Source organism: Liolophura sinensis, chromosome 11, assembly GCF_032854445.1.
Source record: "Liolophura sinensis isolate JHLJ2023 chromosome 11, CUHK_Ljap_v2, whole genome shotgun sequence".
Lineage (NCBI taxonomy): Eukaryota > Metazoa > Mollusca > Polyplacophora > Chitonida > Chitonidae > Liolophura > Liolophura sinensis.
Window position 1 is genome coordinate 30,539,459 of NC_088305.1, and position 25,498 is coordinate 30,564,956.

Genomic DNA, 25,498 nt, shown 5'->3' on the forward strand with positions numbered 1-25,498 from the left:
TGAAAGACTCAAGACCTGAGTATTGTGTTATCTTGGTATTTTTTATTTCTTGGAAACGTTTCCTCTCTGGTGTGACTTGATGGAAGGAAGGATTAAGAAAGGTCGACAGCATATAATACCTGAGGCTGGTTCTTCGTTCGTGGCTTTAGGGGGGTGACTTTAATTCTTGCCACTCAGAGGAATTTTAGGCTGTTTTGATCATCAAGGATAAATTCCGAGAAATTCTGTAAGGTGTATTTTTTTTTATATGGACGTTTTTACTAAGAAACCACAGGAATAGCTGAATGCTTGATACACCGATGAACACAGACGTAACAATGCTGAAATGCTGGAATACATTAAAATTCCAGCAAATAACATATATGTTTAAAGTCAGCCGAAGCTGACGTGACTTCACCAATCAAACAGTTTCCAAACCAAACAATCAACCTACTAACCAAGGCAGCTAAGAAAATAAGCAATCTTCCTCTCAACAAAGCGTCAATCTATGAACCATGCACCAACGCAAGTTGTACTATACACATTTAAGCAATAGGTTGTGATGCAATAATAATTCATTCGAGGGTCTTGGACGTAACGTTCTTTTATTTGTCACGCATTTTAAGAAGTCTGCTGTAAAGAAAATAATTTGTTACTCTAATACAATCTTGTTGAATTAATACAATATGCGTGCTATATTCATTTATTTGTTTATTTATTTGATTGGTGTCTTACGTCGTACTCAAGAATACATGTATTTCACCTATATGGCGGTAGGGAGCATTATATCGTGGGAGAAAACCGGTCATAACCCCGAGATATCCATGACCGGTGATATATTTAACAGAATAGTCTGTCGCAATGACAGAATAATGTGCTGCAACAACAGAATACATTCCAGCATCACTCAGACAACATTCAGACTTTCTGTTAAATTTAACAGATTAATGAAAGCCCTAACCCCCCTCCACCCCCACCCCTCCCCAAAAAGTATTTCCAGCTTTAAACACATCCTTATAAACGACCACATTTGAGCCTGTTTTATCACGGTATTGTTTCTCGGAGTGGAACTTTAGCAGGGAATTTATGGGGCCACAACCGGTCTCCCGCATTGTTATTGCCTCATCATACTGTGGATAGGTTTGCGAAGAATGCGCAATTTGGAGAGAAAAGTTCTTTTGGGAAGGCAATTAAGGCTTGATTTCCTGCAGGACGAGAGACTTATGCCATGGGCAAGGTATAAATGTTGCCTTTTAAAAATAGCTACTGTTTTAGAAGAGTACGTCGTGGATCATTAACTGTGGGAGTTCAGGATATCGGAGAGGCTAGAGTAAACAGTAGTGGATGATTTACGGGCATAAAACACAAACCAGGCGGCGTGAAAGAGCGGAGGGAACTTGTGGCCGGCTGTACGGCGGATTGCGCCAAGCGGCTTGTTGAAGCTCAGTCAGGCGTACAGGGCCGAGCCGGCACGGAGTTCTCTTACGGTAACACGAGTCCACACACGGATACATTAGCCCGCTGATTCCTGGACTACGTTCAAAAAGACAAGACAGCATGTTCTGTTGGGCATTGGAAATCTTAACTGCTTTGCTGACTTCGTATACTTAGCTTGTGCCGAGACTACATGCATACAATTTAGTCCAGGTTGAACGTGGTTGGAGTAATATGCGTGAAAATTAGCCTACCCACCAAGGTTGTTTATCTCTGGACACGACAGCCTGTGCGTGAAACATTCGGAATCCGACCTTCAAAAGATGACAACACCGCCCTGTTCAGGTAACTACGTCCATTTCCTTTACTACAAATTACAAAATGTGCAATTGTTCATCTCATGAAGTTAGCTAGTCCTAGAGGGTAAAGAACTTCCGGTCAGTGTGTCGCTTACATACATCACGTACGTATAACTATCTTGGATGACTCTGGTCTCTAATATTGTACAACTTTACCATTACATAATGCGGCTTTTCTACAACTTAGCTATTTAAGGAATGCGACTATTGTACAATTTAGCCATTGCAGAATGTACAGCTGAGCCATTACAGAATACAACTGCTGTACATCTTAGCCTTTACAGAATGCGACTATTGTACAACTTAGCCATTACTGAATGCGACTTGTACAACTTAACCATTACCGAATGTACAGCTTAGTCATTACAAATTGTACAGCTTAGTCATTACATAATGCGACTAGTGTACAACTCAACCATTACAGAATACGACTTTTATACAACTTAGCCATCACAGTATGCGACCATTGTACATGTACCTGTACCAAAAAAACCCCTATGTCTACAACTGAGTCATTATAGCCTGGGACTATTGTGCAACTCAGCCATTACATAATGCGACTATTGTACAACTTAGCCATTTCAAAATGCTACTGTTGTAAAACTTAACCATTACAGAATGTACAACGTAGCCATTTCAGAATGCGACTATTGTACAACTTAGATATTACACACTGCGACTTCTTGTACAACTTAACCATTACCGAATGCGACTGTTGTACAACTTAGCCATTACAGAATTTACAACTTAGCCATTGCCCAATGCGACTATAGTACAACTTAGCCATACCAGAATGCGACTGTTGTACAACTTATGCGACTATTGTACAACATAGGTATTACACACTGCGACTTCTTGTACAACTTAACCATCACAGAATGCGACTGTTGCACAACTTAGCCATTTCAGAATGCTACTATTGTACAACTTAGGTATTACACACTGCGACTGTTGTACAACTTAGCCATTACAGAATTTACAACTTAGCCATCGTAGAATGCGACTATAGTACAACTTAGCCATAACAGAATGCGACTGTTGTACAACTTAGCCATCACAGAATGCGACTGTGGTACAGCTTAGCCATTACAGAATGCGACTATTGTACCTTAACCACTACAGAATGCGACTATTGTACATCTCAGCCATTACAGAATGCGAGTATTATACAACTTAGCCATTAAAGAATGCGACTATTGTGCAACTTAGACATTACGGAATGCGACCTACGGCTTGTCTATTACAGACTGTGACTTCTTGGACAACTGACCTATTATAGAATAAGACTGTTATACGACTTGTCTATTACAGACGGCGACTTCATGTACAACTTAGCTATTACAGAATTCGACTGTTCTATAATTTGTCTGTTACAGACTGCGACTTCATGTACAGCTTAGTTATTATAGAATGCACAACAGACACGAAACCAATGTTAATAGATATATATCCTTTTACAGTTGTTTAACTGTTCTTTAACATAGCTTTCAACATTAGTTTTGTCCTGCCAGGGCGGTGTGTCTTAGTATCAGACCGATCACGTCCCATCACATGAATACATGTAAATGTATCTGTATTGGCCTGTACTTTACGTACGTACATGTACATGTATCTGCATTGGCCTGTAATTTACCCACTTACATGTACATGTATCTGTATTGGCCTGTAATTTAGTTACGAAAATATGTCGAATATTTACACCAATACAGGTGTGATAATTGTGCTTAAAGATTACACGAATAATAAAGCGATAATTCTATAAGCATACATTATCAGCGTCGTGCTTGTGTGACTTTATCCATTCTATCGTGGTTGTGTTACTTTAACATCAGGGGTAATGTTATTATAAACCTATATCATTAATTTGGTAATGTTACCTTAACCTTTTATCAGTAATTCAGTAATGTTATTTTAAACTTACATAAGCAATTTGACAACGATGCGATGATATAACGGGAAACTAACATCAAAACATGACAGTAACGTTATTATAAGCTTTCGTCAACATTGCTTTGGTAAAACTGCTACCATAAAGATTTTCCATGATAACGCTACGATAAGCTTTTACCAAGAATCTCATCGATAAGGTAGTGATATTGTTAGCATTCATAAACAACGACGCAGTGAGCTTCCACCAGAGATGTGAAGGCAATGTTACTATAGACTTACACTGGTGTCTCTGCGAACTGTATACAACAATCTTCGGTAACACGATACTAATGAACGCCCATTGCTCACACGAGGGTTGGCGAGACACAAATGCAGCAGACAACTAAAGTACTACACCATTCATCTTTGTCTGACGCTAAAATCAATGCCTGCATCGTTAGTCGTGTGTGTAACCGATACCAGTATTGTGTCTTCCGTCACGCGACCCGCGGTGTCAGCTGTTGTAGCATTGTGCCTTTGTGGCTAATGACACGTGAGCGCGTATTTACGTCAAGCTGGCTTCCGTTTGCAGGAACATAACCAGGAGAAATTCTTGCTCTGCAAACTACCTTCTTTCTTGTGGAGAAAGTTTATAGACATGTTGTTACTCACCACAACTGCAATTTTCGGACCCCCGTCCCCTCCCCCCCCCCCCCCCCCCCCCGCTCCTCTCGCCACGGTTTGGGCCACAGTATTTTTTCACCACAACTGCAATTTTCGGCCACACCCCCATGCTCCTCTCGCCACGTTATGACCACAGTACTGTCTTAGAGGCTTAACCATTCATTCATACTGTATACAAATCTCACAGTGCAGGTTTTTACTACTGACAGTTTTGGACGCACTTCCATGCTCCTCATGGTACACGTCACAGGGCTAGCAAATTTGGACATACGTCAATATTCCTCACAGTGCACGTCGCGGCGACAGTAAATTTTGGACGCATATCCATACTCCTCACGGTGCAAGTCTCAGCGACAGCAATTTTTGAACGCATATCCACACTTCTCACTGTGCAGGTCTCAGCGACACCAAATTTTGGACGCATTTCCATACTCCTCACGGTGCAGGTCTCAGCGACAGCAATTTTTCAACGCATATCCACACTCCTCACTGTGCAGGTCTCAGCGACAGCAATTTTTGCACGCATATCCACACTCCTCACTGTGCAGGTCTCAGCGACAGCAAATTTTGGACACACTTACATACTCCTGACAGTGTAAGTTTCAACGACTGTAAATTTTGGGCACAGTGCGGGCGCGTCTAACATATAGCATTACAAAAGAGTCCTATTCTCCCAGACAGGCTGTTTATAATGGGCGTAGGAGAAGATTACAAACTAGCGTTTAGTATCAAACGGATCTACCGTCTAATTTTCAGAGGTGAAATAAACATCCAATACACACATGTGAATGGTGGTTTTTGGAATTTCCCGATGGCATTAGAAGCACAGAACGGTGCACTTGTTAAAATTTGCTGACAAGTTGGCATGTTCTGTTTCAAAACTAAATGTGTAACCGTATCCTGTTGATCACATCTGATGAGTTGTTGATGAGAACCAGCTGTTCAGTCGGCAATTGAAGCAAATCAAACGCAGATCCAGGATGCAGGAGATTTATCGGCGGTAATTATTTTCTCTTCGACATGTCCTATTAAAGCGTGAATGTACACACATGTGGCTAGACCTCTCACCTTCAAAGACATTATCGCTTAAAATCAGATATCAAAGGGGTTTGGTGGATGGTTAACTCACGAGAAATTTTGGCTGAAGACTACAAGGCAAAAATTTTGGGTAAAGTTGGAAACTTTATGGCTATTGTTTTCAGTGGCTCTTCCTACCTCAATGCTCCCTTCTAAAGCTGATATACGAGTAACCGCACTGAGGGATTTTGTTTTGTAGAGATGTTTTACGAGTAACCGCACTGAGCGATTTTGTTTTGTAGAGATGTTTTACAAGTGACCGCACTGAGCGATTTTGTTTTGTAGAGATGTTTTACGAGTAACCGCACTGAGCGATTTTGTTTTGTAGAGATGTTTTACGAGTAACCGCACTGAGCGATTTTGTTTTGTAGAGATGTTTTACGAGTAACCGCACTGAGCGATTTTGTTTTGTAGAGATGTTTTACGAGTAACCGCACTGAGCGATTTTGTTTTGTAGAGATGTTTTACGAGTAACCGCACTGAGGGATTTTGTTTTGTAGAGATGTTTTACGAGTAACCGCACTAAGGGATTTTGTTTTGTAGAGATGACTGGAGAGACTATGGTTATAATTTCCTCAGTGAAACTTACTAATAAAAGTATGTTTTATATTGCACAAAAAATCAGTTACGGTTGAATTTGGAGTGTGAGGCTGTAAGCGAATGAGAATACAGGAAGTAGACTACCGACGCATATTTCTACCTGGGGTAAGGCAGTATTCATCTCCAGTGCATTACTAACAGACTTGAAAAGAAAGTATTCGCCTCCGCCTGGTTAACGACTGCGTTTAGGTATGGAAAACAAAAACAAATGTATAGATCACAGTGAAACACAGGTATTTGTCTGTGCACTGTCTACTACTGTTTATAGACATGAATACCTAGATAAATGTACAGTTAAGGTAAGATACAGGTGTGCTGAATTTTAGGGCGACAACAACATACTTCTGAAAGCAAGATCAAAGACAGATTCAGTTATTAGTTGTCAGTTCTTCTAAAGCAAGAATATGCAAGAATATACACATGCAAAATATGACATTTGATATTCGTTTGATAGGAGTTGTGTTTAGAAATATCGGCATATTATACTAATAAGAGACATTAATCCCAAACCGGACGTGACACTTACAAACGTCGCCTAGTGATGGCGCGTGCTAATGACCAGGATCTTATAAAGGACAGCTCGTCTGTTACCTCGAGATGTCGATTATTCATGAGATCACGGCGGTTAAGAACCGTCTGTGGCGAAAGGCTAGGCGTTAAGGAGATTTCTCTCCTAGAATCCTTGAGACTTTTGTTCTGGTGTGAGGTCCCAGGCGTACAGCCGTAACCTTTCGTGTCTTGGGGTCTTCACACTCACGCATGGCGGGAATTCCCCTGTGGAGATGAATTGGGGTTTTCTCCTGTTAAACCAGAAAAAAACCCTATGTCTAGCCTCTACCGTCGTGATGTACATGTAGCGGAAATTCACAATTCACAAATCCTTTTTGTGCCTTGTGTTAAATCATGAGACAGTCCAAAAAAAAAATAAAAGCAAAAAAAAAAAACAGAACACAGGCGTTGATATCCTGGAAGTATCTGTCCATATCTATAGGCCGAGTACAATAATATGTTCGCTTTTCTCTCGGTGGCGTTTGTCTTCTGCTGTCAGATCATGACAAATCGTCTCAGTTTATATCCAATGTCAAAGACTCGATCTACTGAATACATCAACATTTTACCTCACAACCAAATAGGTTTGATTGAAACATGAAGACCCCATGAAGAAATTCCGGAACCTGTTACCTTCTCTTAGTCTGTACCACTGCTCAGTAACCTAATCAAGGAATTAATGTTGCCTACTGGTATTATGGCATTATTCTGTGGATGAAAAGTAGAAATACATTGCCTTGAAACCATCTGAACAGACTGAGGTTAAATACATTTTTTTTATCTGATTGGTGTTTTACAGTTTTTATCTGATTGGTGTTTTACGTCTTACTCAAGAATATTTCACTTTTACGGCGACGATCAGCATTATGGTGGGACAAACGGGGCGAAATCCCAGTACAGGTTTGATTTGAATGAACACATATCTATGACATTTTCATAGCTCGAAATCAGCGTTGCCATTATGTCTTTCAAGAAAAGACAACACAAGACGAGATGTTAATATGCATCGATAAAGCACTCCACATTAAAAGCACACATTTCATTTTTTAAAGTAAGCAAAATGGCGCACATTGAGAAAATTGAAAATCCATGTTATGAATTTCAGCCAATCGGGGAACGTAGTTATTTCTGTTGACGTCACCCGGACGCTGTTTTGCCCTTTAACCATGTGGTCGTGTAGTACCAGTAATGTGACATCGTGTTTCCGGTTTCTCAAACGTTGAGTATCGAGTTACCAGTCTGGTCAGAATAAAACGGCTGCCGGGTCGAGTCATACTAAAACCATGAAAAATGCTACTTGTTGCTGCCTCGCTTGGCGCTCGGCACTGAGAGGTGAAAGAAAATAAACGGGTCTGGATGGCCCAGTATCAGAACAATGTGACTGGTTGGGGTGTCATATCTGGTGTCCTCGGCATGATACTTCAATGGTTATGTACGACGTAAAACTCCAAGCATATAATCTTATACATACATACATACAAAATGGCTGGGGCTGTTGTCACCCCTAATCCGAAATTATTAATTTTACATTATGTTTTGTCTTTTCATCTTTTTAAAAGATGAAAATCATCTTTGCATCTGCAAATTTGCATATCGTATAGGCGTATTGATCCCTGTCATAGGAATGATTTTAAAAAGCTCGGTATCATTTGTTTAAAATTGCCAGTTTCTCTATTTTCAGAGGAAGCGAGCAGTTGGTCTGAGATTTTATAAAGGCCACTAGGTTTTCTGGGTACTTGGATGAAGTGTGAGAAGTTACTTCCTGGATGATTTCCTCGTGCCTCGGAGACGTATAAGCGGTAATATTTACCAGTTAGATTACTTTCTCTTCGACAAAGTGGATAACCCGGACTTCAGTTACCATGGAGACGGAAGTGATTCATATAATAGCGGTCGTTACAATGGTGGTTACGTCTCAAATTGGTGAGTTGGTCGCTAAACGGCGAGAGTAATGGATTATCATCCTCTATCGATACAAACAGTAACAGTATTGAATTTCGCTCCGATTATTTGATGCAAAAGGTGTTATAACATGAGTTGAGAATTTGTCAACCAGCAATTTGTTTAGTCTTGGTAGGATTAATTATTTTTTTGGTTCAGAGTTACCGATAGAAAACAATTCAATTTAATACTTGAATAACCGCCTCAAGGGCCGTCATTGGAATATCACTGCTTTTAAACATGGAACACATTCCCTGGTGCTAGTTGCAATGGACACGATAAGAATGATGGGGGATGATGCTCCGACGCGATGCTGCATAGTTATATCATTAAGTCACTTTACAACACCACTACACGCTTCATAACATCTTGCTTATCCTGCCTCCGCAGAACCCACATTCTTACCCCTACAGTTGATTGTAGTTCATCGTGTGAATCCTGCAGTAAACTTTATGAAACGTATTGATAATAGATGGAGCTCACTGACGTTCCATCAGATTAAATTGAAATTTTCCTGACAATATGACACACGCACGCACGCACTCAGCGTATTACATAACATCTTTAAACTCAAGCGTGTTACATCCGGTCTTGTTGAACCCAGACCAAATTTAGACCAGCATGCCGTTCGATCCTTATTGTTTCCTGAAAATGTCATTTGTGCTCAGAAACACTCATAAAAATCAATCGTTTCCTTCCGTGCACTCTAACTTGATGGCTTCCAGTCACAACAAAAACAGTCGATATTTCACAGATAATGGATGTCCCAACGGCCTACTTGTGTTTTTCTTTAAATATCATGCTTTTAAGCAGTCAAGGCCTTTTTTTCATACAGCCGGCCTGCAGTCGAGCGACGTTCACAGTTCTCTGAAACAATTCATTACAATGATACGTATCAAAGGGTGGCAGCAAAAATCAGACGATTTTTGAATGAGTTATTTGAAGTTGTATTCAGATTCATCTACCTCTTTACACAATGTAAGCTGATGATTTTATTTTCGCTGTGAGATATAGTCTTCATAAATTGCATACCTTCACCTGTACGTGTACCTTGGCGGTGTTAGATGAACAAAGCGATATGTTTCCATTAAAAGCACGCCATCACCTAGTATGAAAGGGAAATTCATCATCGAAGCCAAGATAGTCATTTATAATCCTGCAAACTATATGTTAAAAATTTGATGAATTTTTGCAGCGTTATGGCTTGAGTTATTATTTGACTTGCTTGCTTGAATATATTTCATTGCTAAATACAGAAAAGCAAAGCACGTAATTTCAGACCATAACAGGGTAAATATGCTTGTCACATCATAACACATGTAGAGCATTTTGATGTCGATTGAAAACAACAAATAACGATAAAACTGGCCTGGCCACGCAGATGTTAAAATCAGGAGAAATGATAAAAGGTGATGCAAGCATTATTTGAAAGGTCGTGAATAGTTATTTCCAAATCTGGTCTGCCAGATTTGTTGTCGATTTTTCTTTAAGGACAAAATGACATTTGATTTATTTATTTATTTATTTCATTGGTGTTTACGCCGTACTAAAATATTTCATTTATACGAAGGCGGCCATGCAGCATTATGGAGGGAGGAAACCAAACGGAGCCTGATGGAATCCCGCGACTATCCTATAAAATCCATCTAAATGTAATTCTCTTGTTTTAAGGTCCTATTTTCTTTTCTCCTTCAAGAAATATCGAATAAACACATTACATACAATATTTACAAATGACTTCCCACTGTCTTTCATTTAAAATTTGCTTCTTTTGATGTTTTGTAATATCTTATTCTGTTTATTTCCTGGAAGAATCAGTCTGTATATTTCTATACTCTAGGCCAAGATGTTAACAAGTGCACCCCAACGAACACTACAGGATTAGCTTCGGTACGGCCGAGACGTTCAGTTCGTTCCAACCGATTACCATCCTGCCACGGGATGATCAGGGCTTTCATAAAAACCAGACTGACGATTGCTAATCTAAGCACGTTCTACAAGAGGTTTTTTCCCAGAATTCGCCCGCCGTACACAATTCATCCACTAATTGGTCTACTTTTTTGTTGAACAGGGCTCTGTTTCATTAGCCAAAATAAGTGTGCAACAAACATCTTAAATACAGTGGGCATAAATTTTGTAGGAGTATGCCTTCATCATAGTTCAGTACTAATGACCTAGAAGCCTCTCACGAATGCGATCGTTGCGTGTCCAGCTCATGCTAGCTTCCTCTCCGGTAGTACGTTGGAAAGTGTTTCAGCAACGTGCAGATGGGTTTGAACCGGGGTCTGTCCGGTTTTCTCACACCATAATGCCGGCTGCCTTGGAAGTGATATATTCTTGAAATACGGCGTAAAACACAAGTCAAATAAATAAATATATATATAAGTAAATACCTCAGTACAAAAGATTACAGCCTGGAGGGGAGTGAGGACAATGTTACAGTTGGCAAAATGGTCAACCGTAATCGATGAAATCAGCCTTCTTCTCAGTTTGACCTCAGTTACGGTTTTATTTCTATTAAAGGGACCATGTGCAGTAGACGCTCAGAACGTGGCAATGGCATGAGCACCTTGGTTTAGCGGAAATGGATAAAACCTGCAATTCTCGAGACGTCACTAGTGCAGAATTACTAAAAACACGGTTTATTATACTTTTAATAACATTTACAGGAGAACAATGCAAAGCGACTAGGGCCTCGGTGGCTGTTTGTTCACCAAGCTGAATTCTGGTTTATGTAGGTATACATCAACTGCGAATCTAGTCTGATCTAACATCTGATGAATACGACACAAAGCCTTGGGCATCAGTGGTGATCCCCTAATGGCGCTGCTCTGTTAAGTCTACTGTTTATCTTACTCATATCCTAATGGGTTTTCAGTTGCCAACATATTCATTCTCCATAAATTCATGTACAAAAACCTCAAAAACAGATATTTCTCCTCTCTTGGACCTGTAATTACAGCCTACATGTAGACATTGACAGATCGTTATGAACACCGGAACCTAAGCACATATTCCTTCCGGATTCAGGTCTCTTACCTGCTGCATTTGAACTGGAATTTACCTGCATAAAAAAAGGACAAACAATTTTCCTATTATATACCTGAGATAAGTTTTTTTTCGCTTTGAGTTTAATGTATATGTAGTTTTACTATTGATCAAGGCACATGGGCCACTACCGGGGTTATTTCCATCACCACGATATAGCAGCCAATTGGCCTTTAGGATATGTGTTACATATCTGGCAAAACGCTGATAACAACCGAATACAAACTTCTCCCATTCCAAGCGAATATCTAAATGTGATTCGTATATTTCCCGCCCTTTTAATCGTCGTAATTCTGTCACATCTTTGATGGTATTTTCTCTTCCTTTTTTTGTTGATAAAAGTAATACTGTCTTTATACTTAATATAGCCTCAGGTCCTCATATCTGCGGAAAAATAACTGTTGGCAAAAATGGACGCTCTATTTTATTCACGGGTTTTCTCCGCGACAACAAATTAGAGGAAAGATCATTTCTACAAAATTCAGGCCGCTTATAGTCATTACCCATGGCTTGAGGACAGTGGTAATCAAACACTTTTCTAAGAAATTCTTTATCATAAAGTTTGGTCTGACTAACTCACCATAGACGCTAAATAAGCAATGGTGTAATTGCATTGACGATTTACTCAGGCAGGATTTAGTGCAAGCAGAATTTAGTACAAGCAGGATTTAGTACAATCAGGCTTTAGTGCAAGCAGAATTTAGTACAAGCAGGATTTAGTGCAAGCAGAATTTAGTACAAGCAGGATTTAGTGCAAGCAGGATTTAGTGCAAGCAAGATTTAGTACAAGTAGGTTTTAGTGCAAGCAGAATTTAATACAAGCAAGATTTAGTACACGCAGGTTTAAGTACAAGTAGGATTTAGCAGAAACAGAAATTACTTTGCAGAATAGTTTGACCTTTTCACCATCATTACTTCAAGTTTATGTCTTTTTGTAAAACTCGTTCATGTTAAAATTCTATCTTATTTATAAATTTGCGTTAATGAGTTTAAAATATATAATCTGGGATTTGAATTTGGACGCAATTTTCAGCTGAATTCTATTTGTTATTAGGACGTTTCTCAGGCTGTACACAGGTTTTTCTTAAGCAGGGTTTCCACCGTTCTTAACGCACGTTGACGGTCTTGTGACGGAATCGTTCACACGGCTTACTTATCATTGCCTTGCTTCTTGCTGTCATTTTGCAGTTTTCTTGCCTTTAGATGTGTCAGATAAATTTGACACCGTAGCTTTCCTCTGACACAATCCATTAGCGGCGTGTCACAATTCAAGTAAACCTCAATAGCCCCTCAGGAGTTTCACAAATGCCTTTTGTTCTTCATTGCGGTTTTCGTCTTGTCCACAACGGTTATACCACTGGAAACATGGTGTTTTCTACTCATGGCGGAAGACCAGTGTCTACCCATCCAATAATTGCCTGTGCATCTACTACCCATTAATACTAACTCTAACTAATACTAACTAATACTAATACTAACTGGGTTCATGTCACTCACATTTGCGGTGAAGCCTCAAGTTACTGTTTGCCACAGGCTCATCTGACGTAAACGTATATATATCCATTTCTTTCTGACAGGTCTCCAGAAAGATTTTTTTCATCATTTTATCTTTGCATAGGTAGTACTAGTATAAGCTATCAACTACCCTCATTCTCAGATGCTAACAATACTGTTTATACGTTTGCAATACATTTCTTATTATAGTACTACTAATATCTGCCCTAATGATGGCTATGCCCCAAGTCTATATCTGTCGGTAGACTAATGACTCCATCCACAGGCTGCCTGGATAGGCCAGTTAGTGTCATTTTGCCGAAGTCTACGGAAACCCGTACAGACGAATAATCTATGTCATCATACAATAATAATGGAACAATTACTTTAATTTAAGGCAAATTTGTAGTAAGTCATTGCATGTATAGTTTGTTAATTCGATTCAGACTAGGCTGTACCAAACAGATAATTTATCGAATGCATGCTGACACTCATGGACAGCATTTCTAACAAAGAAAATATTTGATCAACGCTAACGTTGAAGGCCAATTTTATGTACCTACCTTGTGCCCATTCCATAAAGCCAATTCTGATTTAAGTCAACATTTAAGACCTTGCCTGAAGGCTTCATATTTGATACTGGAAGTTAAAGTTTTGACAGGTTTGTTTGAAGATGAAATTCATGTGGTGCTCAAAATTTGAATCTCTATAACCCCAAAATAAGCTACAAAATCGTATTTAACGTTTGGCTTAACTCAGGATGGAAATCGCTTTGTGAAATCGGACCTTGATCTCATTTCCTTTTACCTTATTTCCGTCAGAGCTACTTTGATATAGAGTGTGGTCATTACTTGTGTGTCAAAATGGTAGAGTATCACTTAAAATAAAATATCAAGTCAATATACTTTGGATTATGCATGGATGATATGTGGTTTGTTGACATTAGGTGGAACAATTTTGTTTCCTGTCACCTAACACATTTTATTTTGGAGGGAAAACCGATATAAGTAGTAATACATTAAGGTTTCTTAGCTAGTCTTCAATTCAAGAATGTCATCTGACTCCGTGTGTAGACCAGTATACAGATCACATTAATGTTTCACGCCGAGCTGAAGAATTTAACTCCTGACGAGAATGTGGCGAATGGGCAGATCAACTTCTGAACAAATCACCTCATGTCTCAAAGTACCAGACAAAAGTTCTGACCCAAGATCACATCTCAGGTAACACGTTAGATTCGCACCGGTGACCGTATTTATCAATGACTGTAATATCCGAAAGAGATTTGATTACATAACCAGAGAAGGCCCTTATTCCAGTATTAAGTATAAAGTCTTTTTACTTCACCCGATATATGGACGAAGTAAAGAAAATATCTCTACTGATTTTTTAAAATGATTAAATCTATCCCCAGATGTATTTTATACATTCTGTCACTTGAACATCCCCGTCATGGGACTCGAGCCTTGACTTTTTCACGTTCGTTTGATCGACGAGATCGCCTGCTCGTATCCAGCTGCCACTTGTTTTCGCAAGGCTTGAGCTCAGGAGGTTTTACTGCTACCTCCAATTCCATTCACCTATAAAGCCAACCGACGCCACATAAGTAGAAATATTATGTACTCTTTTATTCACCAATCAGTTTAATACACCTAGACAATCTTGGTTACTTTACTTCAGTATATTGGTAATCGGGAAGCGGGCGGGTGGGGGGGGGGGGTGCAGAGGTGGGCACCGTGACCTAGGTGGTTAGTGCGGTCGCTGTGAGTTCAAGTCCAGGTCATGCTGGCTTCCTCTCGGGCCGTACGTGAGAAAGTGGGATTCCCCCGGGTTCTGCGTGGTTTCCGCTCACCATAAGGCTGGCCGCTGTAGTATAAGTGAAATATTCTTGACCACGGTGGGAGTCACCAATTAAATAAAAAAAATAAATGAATTCCTCAGATATTATGCTAATCAATATATATATATATATATATATATATATATATATATATATATATATATATATATATATATATATACCAAACAGATAATTTATCGAATGCATGCTGACGCCCATGGACAGCATTTCTAACAAAATATTTGATCAACGTTAACGCTGAAGGCCAATTATATGTACCTACCTTGTGCCGATTCTATAAAGCCAATTCTGATTTAAGTCAACATTTAAGACCTTGCCTGAAGGCTTCATATTTGATACTGGAAGTTAAAATTTTGACAGGTTTGTTTGAAGATGAAATTCATGTGGTGCTCAAACTTTGAATCTCTATAACCCCAAAATAAGCTACAAAATCGTATTTATATATATATATATATATATATATATATATATATATATATATATATATATATATATATATATATATATATATATATATATATATATATATTATATACTGGTCGAGGAAACCGGAGTGGACGGGGTAAGCCATTGAGGAACTAAATCCCATATTTGTGTTGGGTTAATTTTTCATATTTAATGTGCTGGGTTAATTTTTCTTGTTTAATGTGCTGGGTTAATTTTTCGTGTTTAATGTTCTTCAGCTTTGAGTGAAGTCGATGATATATGCAACGATGTGAAACATGTTCTGTATCAGTAGCTATCATTACACCCTGACCATATTTGTAGCTTCATCCTCAACTCTGACGCTTCGATTTACCGTAATGTTTGAAGTTTATCATGGACATTTTAACAACTATTTCACTCTCATCATCTTTGCAGCTCCATCCTCAAGTCTGATCCCTTCCATCTAGCAGTGATATTTGAAGGGTTGAGGGTGGATCACTGTGGATATTGTACCAACTATTTCACTCTCATCATCTTTGCAGCTCCATCCTCAAGTCTGATCGCTTCCATCTAGCAGTGATATTTGAAGGATTGAGGGTGGATCACTGTGGATATTGTACCAACTATTTCACTCTCATCATCTTTGCAGCTCCATCCTCAAGTCTGATCGCTTCCATCTAGCAGTGATATTTGAAGGGTTGAGGGTGGATCACTGTGGATATTGTACCAACTATTTCACTCTCATCATCTTTGCAGCTCCATCCTCAAGTCTGATCCCTTCCATCTAGCAGTGATATTTGAAGGGTTGAGGGTGGATCACTGTGGATATTGTACCAACTATTTCACTCTCATCATCTTTGCAGATATCCCCAAGTCTGATCCCTTCCATTTAGCAGTAATGTTTGACGTTTTGAAGGCGGGTCATCATGAACATTTTACCAACTATTCCCGTCTCACCATCTTCACATGTTTGCACTTATTTCTGACCTCATCAGACTACTATTGTAGAGAAATTTTTGGTGTTTGAAAGGCGGAACACCGTTTGTCGTCAAAGAGGCTGGCCGTGGGTCACCGGAAATGTGTGTTTGACTAATATCGACAAGCTACACTAACTGGCGATGACAAGCTACACTAATTGGCGATGACAAGCTACACTAATTGGCGATGACAAGCTACACTAATTGGCGATGAAAGCCTCTTCCCATTGCTTTTGTGACTACAATTTGGACCGTAGTTGAACATATGCACTACATTCCTGGTGGGAGTCATTGTGAATGGCACTAGTTCTGGTGAAACGGTCGATCAGGCTGTCTTATCCAGCCGTCACCTCAACCAAATAAGGACCTTCTCAAGCAGTGTTTTGAACCACACTCCTATTCCCACAGCTGACCGCAATCCGTGTTGTACCTTCCAGATGTCCAACAGATATTAAGATTCGCTGTCAAAACTTATGGATGACTTAGTTATGTATATTAAGTTTACTGACGACACGATAGAACGTAATCAAAATATAACCATTCCTTGATCAAATAACCACTTAATTATCGGAAAGGCCCCTAGTCCGTTCGACTAGATTCCATTGACCTTTGGTGAGTGGGAAAGCCGGACCCTATCTGACTGTGTTGTTTTACACATGTACTATGGCGTTAAAAATGTCATAATGTAGCATTTTGGCAAAATATCGGTCAACGCAAATCCAGTCCAACTTTTTTCCTGTTGTTTTAGAACTACCTAAATGATTACCTTTCACAAAACATCAGCCTGCTCGTCTTATCGTTTAAAATCGGTTTTAAAGCTATTAAACTTTATAACGTGGATCAAATTATGAACTCTGCCGTCTTTAGAATCACTATAAATAGAAACACTATAAATAATAATTGTACGAGTGTGATATTTACTGAGGGAAGTAATCGTACGAGCGTGATATTTACTGAGGGGAGAAAATCGTACGAGTGTGATATTTACTGAGGGGAAATAATCGTACGAGTGTAATATTTACCGAGGGGAGATAATCGTACGAGTGTAACATTTACTGAGGGAAATAATCGTACGAGTGTGATTTTTACTGAGGGGAGATAATCGTACGAGTGTGATATTTACTGAGTGGAAATTCAGCTGTTCTTGGTAAATACACAAAATTTGATTTGATTTAACGAAAATAAATTGTTTTCCAGAAACGACAGCTATAACGCCTTTAAACATCAATCTAATAAATAAAGCGAATGACTGACTTATCAAACTGTTTCTGGTACTTGCAGACAGTGTGGTTGGGCTGAGGTGCTGGCAGTGTATAGCCGACAACTGTCACCTGAACCCCTCAGAGAACTACAAAGCCACTCAGAAAGAATGTTTACCTGGAGGGTACTGTCAGGTAAAAATGTAGACTACTAATCCATTTCACAAGTCCAAAATTCTATAAATATTAAAGACCTCAAATGAGCTTCTATTTAATTATTTACAGCTTTGCAGTGATATTGTCAAAATATATAGGAGTTTTGATTTTGAGCCACATCTTTTGATAATACCTGATTTGAGATCTTGGCCAGTTAATAAGTCATTTTTTACAGCCAGGAATGTCATACTGTGGTGATGTTCCATCCTCTTCCATGTCATTTCAGAAAGTCATTTATTCTGATCGCTTCAACAACACCACAAATCCCATCTCAATCGTCAGGAGCTGTTCTATTCGATGTACCAACAAAGACAACTCCCATAACTGTACGCTTTCAAAACGAGGCTGTGTCACGAGACATTGTTGCCAAGACTCTGATTTCTGCAATGGCGCACAACTTGGGTTACAAGAGCAGTTTTACGTCACAACTCTTTTAATGGTGTATTATTTATTCAGGCATTTGCAACTCGGATGATGCAGCCAGGAATAAAAAAAGTGTGTGAAATATTTTCTAGAAGATATATGGATCACAAAAGACGCCATCTACATCGATTTTTATACAGGAACTAGACGCCATCTACATCGATTTTTATACAGGAACTTTGAGCTATTTTCTATTCATATCGGTTCTACTACTGAAAGACAATTAGATTGAGAGAAGCAAGGAAGATAGTGCTCAGCTAGCTGTCCTAAAAATCTTTGACTTCCCCGGTGGTAAATGTCGTGTGTTTCTTTAAAAAGCGTATCTGTGTTCCCGCAAAGAAACCTTTGAAGAGCTCGGATAGTGAAGCAGACATTATGACATCATCATCAATACCCGGAAGTCTGTGTGAAACTTCTTATAGGAAGTAAGATACAGTGGCGTCAGCCAGTGAAAGAAAGCTGTTATTTGCAGCTTCAAGAGTCAACTGAACTTATCTGTGATATATAAAGCGCGTTCTCCATTACATATCAAAGGTATGCAAGTGAGTGTGCACAAGATGTTTGTTTGATAGACTGGGGTTTAACGTGGCTTTCAAGAAGTGTACCATGTGACCTGTCAAAAATGTTAGGCAACAACATTTGACTACATTTAGTAAAACAGTGGTTGTCTGAGAAAAGCAAAAACAAAGAGTTGTTCACAGTAGACGATCGATGGAGAAAATCGAGGAACTCGGCGTTTGTAACTTAAAGAAGTTCCCGAAGGTAAGAGGTGCCTAGTATACCTCTGGAGCACGATGAGATAGATGGTAGGTAAATTAATATCAGCAAACGTTGTCCAACATTTCTGGCAATTCTCAGAATACAATAGGAATCTCTGTACCTTCAGCGATAAGAGAGTTCGATGCCAATTCACGAATGTGTCGGTTGTTTTACATACTGATGGTGCTGCTTTATGAACCGCTATTCCGGAAACGTCAGACAAACATCCCCACTCCCTAGCACCAACCACCAACTTCCCATGCATAGTATGCGTGTACATGATGAGTCGGCCAGAACATTTCTTGATTTTTTTGAATTCCAGACGATGAAGTGACAAGGGACGGTTCCACAAAGTTAGTTTTAGCTTAAGTTAGCTTTTGAAATTATTTTTGGAATCCGTGTTTTAAAATTGGAAAGACCGGAGTGACAAGCTGGATGTTAAGGGTAGTATTTCCCAATTTGAAAGTCTTGGGTTATAAAGTATGCATAATACTGAATTCTTAAAAGTCAAAAATATCGCTCTGCTGAATCGGTGTTTTTCCCCGGGATCACAAATGTCTCTTAGGTTTACGTCAGACTTTTTATTAACGTCAAAGCAGTAGGATGTTTTTTTAATGCTTATTATCGTCTGAAACTTTCATGAATAAAATTCAAAGATTTACGATGAAATCTAAGTTCAGGATCATACAACTAGTTAAGATTTGGTCTGGTTTAATTCTGTTGCAGATTTGTAACCCACGCCAGTTTCAAGGTCACTGGTCTATGTCGGCAGTGGATGAAATAAATATGGAAGCTTCGTTTACATTGCTTCAATGTGCTGGTATGTTAAATGTGATAACAACACAGCATTTTGAGTAATTCTAGACCAGTGACGTCCAATAAATTGCAATTAACATCACTGCAATCTTTCTTTACCTAATTCTGCTTAAGCCAAGGTGTTGGAGATATGTAAATTATTACTATTTATGCATTTACATAAACAGAATAAAATTCTGACTGAGGTAAACTGACAAGAGACCGTATTTCACCGGTTACGTGTGTCCATTTACCAGCTATCACACTGTCGTAGCTGCTCTGGTTTTGCTCTCTGTGCTGTACGTCTTTAATTAAATTAGATTGAAATGGTACATGTTTGCAAGGTTTTTGTGATAACAATCACCATACCTAAACACACCAAAAACATAGAGACATTGCATAGGCAGCTGAAAACATTTATAGCGCTTTCTGTGGATAAATACAACTTTTGTAAGAACGGATTTTCTGATTCCACACACTCCAGAATATTACAGACTTGGTTAGTTTTCAAGAGCAGCAATCATTGAGTGAAAACTCGCCGTGCTTTGCCATGAACTGTTTCCCAACGCTTCCTCACATTTGTACTTGTACAATGGTAAACATTTAATTTTTTTCTCTTCTAAAGAAGCCACAAATGCCACAAATAAAAATCGACAATTCATTGCTGTTTAATCTTGGTAATATCCTGTCTGTATATATCTTGATTTTCCGTCATGTTTCACACACAAATGGTAATTTGACTTCATTATGCACCTGTAATAGGCCAATGTATTGCTGCATTCTTTCCATTGCCTTAATTTTCTCTAATGTTAACTATGCTGTTAAATACTTATTGGTGTGACATTTTTATGTGTTTCTTTAAGTCAATTTATTTCTGGCATTGGCGCACATTATTCGCTAGAACACAGCACCATTAGACCCAAAATCATCACCCTAAATGCACAAAAGAGGATATGTGGACATGACGACAGTTAAAAGTAAGTGTGGATTACATAGTGCAATCGACCGGCCCGGATAGCAGTTGGTAGAGCGTCTGCTTCGGGACCGGTAGATCCAGGATCTATCCTTGATCGAGTCACACCTAAGACTTTAAAAGAGGAAGTTGTAACTCGCTTGGCGTTCAGCATGAAGGGGATAGTGCAACGACTGGTTGACCCGTATCAGTATAATGGCTCGGGTGGGGCGGCTTACTTGCCTTCGGTAAGTCGTCTCAGTGAAGCAGCACTAAATAAAAGAGCTGTGGAAATCCGTCCTGCAACAAGGAGGCACATTACACGTGCATGCACCCTAAGGATTCCTTCGTCGTCATATGACTGAAAAATTGTTGAGTACGACGTTAAACCCCAAGCACTCACTCACTCATACAGTGCAATCGCCTTTCTGCTAAAAGCCAGCAAAATGGTCGGGTCGTGGGTTTCCGTTAGGGAACATCTGCTGTCGTTTTGGTATAGTGTCGGGTAAGCATCCAAATCATCTTGGTATAATAATCCTATTCATGCACAAATCAAATGATGTTAAAATAAAATTCAAATGACCTAGCTGAGGTAAATTTGCAAGGGGTCAGACTTTGACCGCATGCGTATGTCCATTTGCCAATCATCACACTGTAGCCACTGCTCTGAATGCTTTAGTATTAAGTATTAAAGAGTAAAATCAATGATCTATTATTCCATCGACCTTGGACTCTGACACGTTACTTAGATTTTTATACCACTTCTTATGTTTTCCGATTTTGTGGAACTTGTAAGCCCTACAAGATGATGTTTTACAGCTTAATTATAAATAAAAACGTAATAAATGAATGAAAGAATGTTATGTTTCTTCCGGTCCTTTTCAGATTCATTTTCTTCGTATTTATCAATAGCTGGGCATACATGTGTGTTTAATTTTCTTCTCATGGTAATGTTATATAACGACATTAAGCTATCTGACCAGAAATCAAATTTATCATGAAATGGATTTCTGAGGCGCGTGATCGATGGCGGGAATAACGAGTAAACGATGATGACATAAAACTGCTTGACCCCGCTGAACCGAAATAGGAGCTCTTCAGGAGCTCCTATTGAAGGGGCAATTTTCTTCGCGGCGTTGTCACGGTGTATTGGCTGGAATTGGATCGTTTTATCAAAGAACCGATTCTACACCATTGACACGATATACTCGTACAGTTGAGAAGCTTGGTCTATCGAGCCCTGGAATTTCCTGTGAAGCGGCGGGTAAATTGCTGTTAATCTGAGGGATTTGGCCGCAGTCATTACCCAGTTACAGTGAACTTATCCTGGAAATTCCAACTACACTGGCGGAAAATTGAATCGTCCTTGATGCTGTGATTGCAAATGTTGTATTCACAGAGCATAATGACTTCAAAGATTTTGCTTCTTGCTTAATTGAGTGTTACTGGCCGACCTTAACTTCGTAAACCAACTTTCCATATTATAACCCGGAACGTTCTTTACGTCGCTTGTATTTAACACTGGATTTTCGATGCGAAAGTCTACTTATTTCCTGACGATTTAAAATGTTAGCACTTCTATTACGGGGTTAGGAAAAGATGTTCTTTTTACATCAACCCGGTCTTTACCAATTTATAGATTCTACGTGCTCCTAATCTCTTCTGTGTTCTGTATTCCAGGATTCTAAACCTTCTAGATGCCAATAATTGAGGGATGCAGTATGCCATGTTTTACCATTTTGTCATTTTTATATTATCCTTTTAAAGATTTAACAAACTTTCTAGGATTTATGAGCTACTACTGGATAATAGCGGAAAGTAACTTCTTATGAAACACATGAAATATCCATACAAATCGGTTATTTTAAAAATATATCATGGAAGCCGCAGATTTTAAGATCCACCAAGCCAGGTAGAAGAAAGTTTGTTTCTTGTTTATTTTTTTCTGGGATGATTTAAACATCTTTCTCCTCACAGACCCTTGTGAAGTGAATGGCCCATATTAAAAGATAGGATGTCAGGTATGATACACCGAACGTCCGACGCACAGACAGTGAGACGGACCCATCGAACGATCGATGTACAGACATTGAAACATACCCACCCGAACGGCCGACGTACAGACAGTAAGACGGACTTACCGAACGGTCGACGTACAGACATTAAGACATACCCACCGAACGGTCGACGTACATACATTGAGACATACCCACCAAACGGTCGACGTAAAGACATTGAGACATACCCACCGAACGGTCGACGAACAGACAGTGAGACAGACAGAAACACTTGTAGATAGCACATGGAAATCTCCAAATCAAGAGAACACGTGTGACACAGTGCGAAAAGTTGAAATTCCACAGATCAAATGCATATATGTATCTATGGAGACTCATTGTCGCACGTGGGTTTAATTATAATTTTAAACCATCCTGTTACCTGTACATATTTTTTGTTTAGTTACCTGCACAGGTACAGGTATATACCTGGCTCTATAGCTAATAAGCTGGTAATGGGTCAACTGTCCGGAATGAAAATTCCTATATTCTAGGTGCCCACAGTTACAGAAACGGAGAGACAGGGAGACGCACAGAGCGGCGAGAAAATCGTCATAACACGAGAACGCTTTTTATGGTACACAGCGTATATACGACTGAAATAAGAAATCACTTCCATGTATACTTCTTGAGACATCTCCATTATTGTAATACAAGTCATTGCCATTCAGTTTATAGCTTTGTGTGAGACTTTTGTTGAATTCGTCATAAAAGGGCCGTATTTTACTTATCTGGTGACAAGATTATTATTCACATCCGTGGCCTGTGTACACATGAAATTACCTTGTATACTTGTAATGTATCGAACAATTGGTATCAATTTCGTACAAAAATAAATTCTCTTTTTCTTATAGACATCACAAACAACATGAAGATTAAATAGGTGGTTTGAAACAAGTTTCTGTGAACAGTTGTCCTTGAATGGAGAAGATCAGACACGTCGCTTTTCCGCGGCCATATCGATTTTTGTATGGTATCGTGTTACTTATAACTCGTCCCTCATCCCACCGACTTGATCTGCAGATATTCCAGTGTTGTGGTAATCACATCAGCACGAAATGAAGAAATTTCTGACTGACGTTTAATATAGTAAACCGTGTGAATTATGTTTCCCATTACATTGTCTGTCACCTTATATCTTTCCATAAAAGCTTCAGTTTGGAAAGATACGTGTAAGATCGAATTAACTAGTTCATTCCTTTTGGCTTAGAAGAATTCTAATCATTTAGCGTTGCACGGAGAACAGAAGAATTTTGCACTTCGCCAGAAGATTGGTTTAAAAATTCGAATCAAAATTCATATCAGGATATGCATTTTTGGCCTTGAAGTCATAGAAAAGCCATGATTTCGTTTTTTCACTTGTAAAGTCTTCTATATTGCACATAACGGTTTTGTGAAAACCTGGCCCGTGTATTTATTACTCTCCAACGTTAATCTTTAGTTTATAGATGACATGCGATTAGCGTTTCTGAAATTTACACATTTTGCTTTTCCTTTGCTTAACATCTGATTTCTGATTCACTAACATGTTCATCGTTAGTAAACTCTGCCCCTTAATACGCATACGTCATGTACAAAGGTAATACTTTGTAAACATACGACGTTTCATGAAATTGATCATTAACTGCTTTGCCGTGTTTTGATTATAAGCAGTCAATTCCAGTTAAAAGCGCAAGAGTGAAGGCCACGAGGGTTGAACTACAAATCTGCTTTGGCAAAGCTGTCGGACAGCAGTCTATCAAAGTGCAAAACCTATCACATAAAATTTCTAATCCATGTGAAGACTGACATTAAAACCGGCGACAACTTTCCGCTATTGTTTATAACTCTTACTTCCAAAGGGATTTCCACTTATTTAGCACGTATGCACATCTCGGGCATTTAATCGATAGAGAGAACACAGAGAGAGGGTACCCGACTTAGAGCACTCGAAAATGCGCTTTTCAGATGTTGGCGAAAAAGAATCGTGAGCTATTCAGAATGTGCTTTGTCAATGAAAGGACGGAATCTTAGTATCAAGGTGAAATGGTGTGTTTTATAGTCAAAACAATTGGGGACTGTCTTTAGTTCAATGGATCGTCAGAGATATCCCCGTAGCAGTCTTTCATCAGTAATGATCGTCGGAGATATCAGCAGTCGTCAATCAGTAATGACCGTCATACTTGGTGATTATCTGGGAAATTTGTGAGTGAATACGAAAAGGATTTTTGTCTTTTTTCTTCCCCAGTTTGTTTGGATGGGAAGGATATATATGAACCTTAAGTGTAAAAATATCATGACTGTTCTGATTTGCTGCAGATAGAGCCTGACAAAAATTCTGCTGGCTTGTTCAGGCTAATTCAACCAAGCTTTCAAGATTAGTCCATGATTAACCCATCTTAGACATGGCAATTACAAGTGCACGAGTACTAAGGGGAAATCGCTCTGCTATTCAAGGCCAATTTGAGGGAAATCAATGCAACATTCTAAGCGTGGTCCTTTACAGATAACACGAAAAAGGGCCTAGTTGTCGTGTGGCTGTGATATTTGTTCTTCAATCGCTAGGACACACGAGGTGCGAGCTCATTACTTGACTTGGACAGGGGACTTGCGGACTTATCCGCCATCACTGTCTACGGGGCGTTAGTGACAAGACGACGAAGCCTCTTTGGCTATTATACTTAGAATGACGTTCGTTAAACACCTCTTGTAATTGAACTGTATGTACTGCATATTTTGCAGCATCGCACGTAGCAGAGTTTGTCAGTAATTGGACATAATTCGCTTGTATTCGATATCTTCCACCCATAAAATTGACCG

General features: G+C 39.2%; 1 protein-coding gene across 1 annotated transcript; it reads left to right on the forward strand.

Moving 5' to 3' along the window:
* The first annotated feature begins 1,497 nt into the window (after window positions 1-1,497).
* Window positions 1,498-21,414, forward strand: LOC135477924 (uncharacterized). The gene is made up of 5 exons (XM_064758146.1): window positions 1,498-1,758; window positions 8,233-8,474; window positions 17,580-17,692; window positions 19,622-19,715; window positions 20,554-21,414. Exons 2-5 carry the CDS (start codon window positions 8,414-8,416, stop codon window positions 20,589-20,591), a joined length of 306 nt encoding a protein of 101 aa, XP_064614216.1. The 5' UTR covers window positions 1,498-1,758; window positions 8,233-8,413; the 3' UTR covers window positions 20,592-21,414.
* Window positions 21,415-25,498: the final 4,084 nt, after the last annotated feature.

Excerpts from the sequence above, each read along its gene's own strand:
- LOC135477924 (XM_064758146.1), top strand. The coding sequence starts at position 8,414 with ATGGAGACGGAAGTGATTCATATAATAGCGGTCGTTACAATGGTGGTT. Across the intron at positions 8,475-17,579 it reads GGTGGTTACGTCTCAAATTG|ACAGTGTGGTTGGGCTGAGG; the intron begins GTGAGTTGGTCG and ends TGGTACTTGCAG. Across the intron at positions 17,693-19,621 it reads TACCTGGAGGGTACTGTCAG|ATTTGTAACCCACGCCAGTT; the intron begins GTAAAAATGTAG and ends ATTCTGTTGCAG.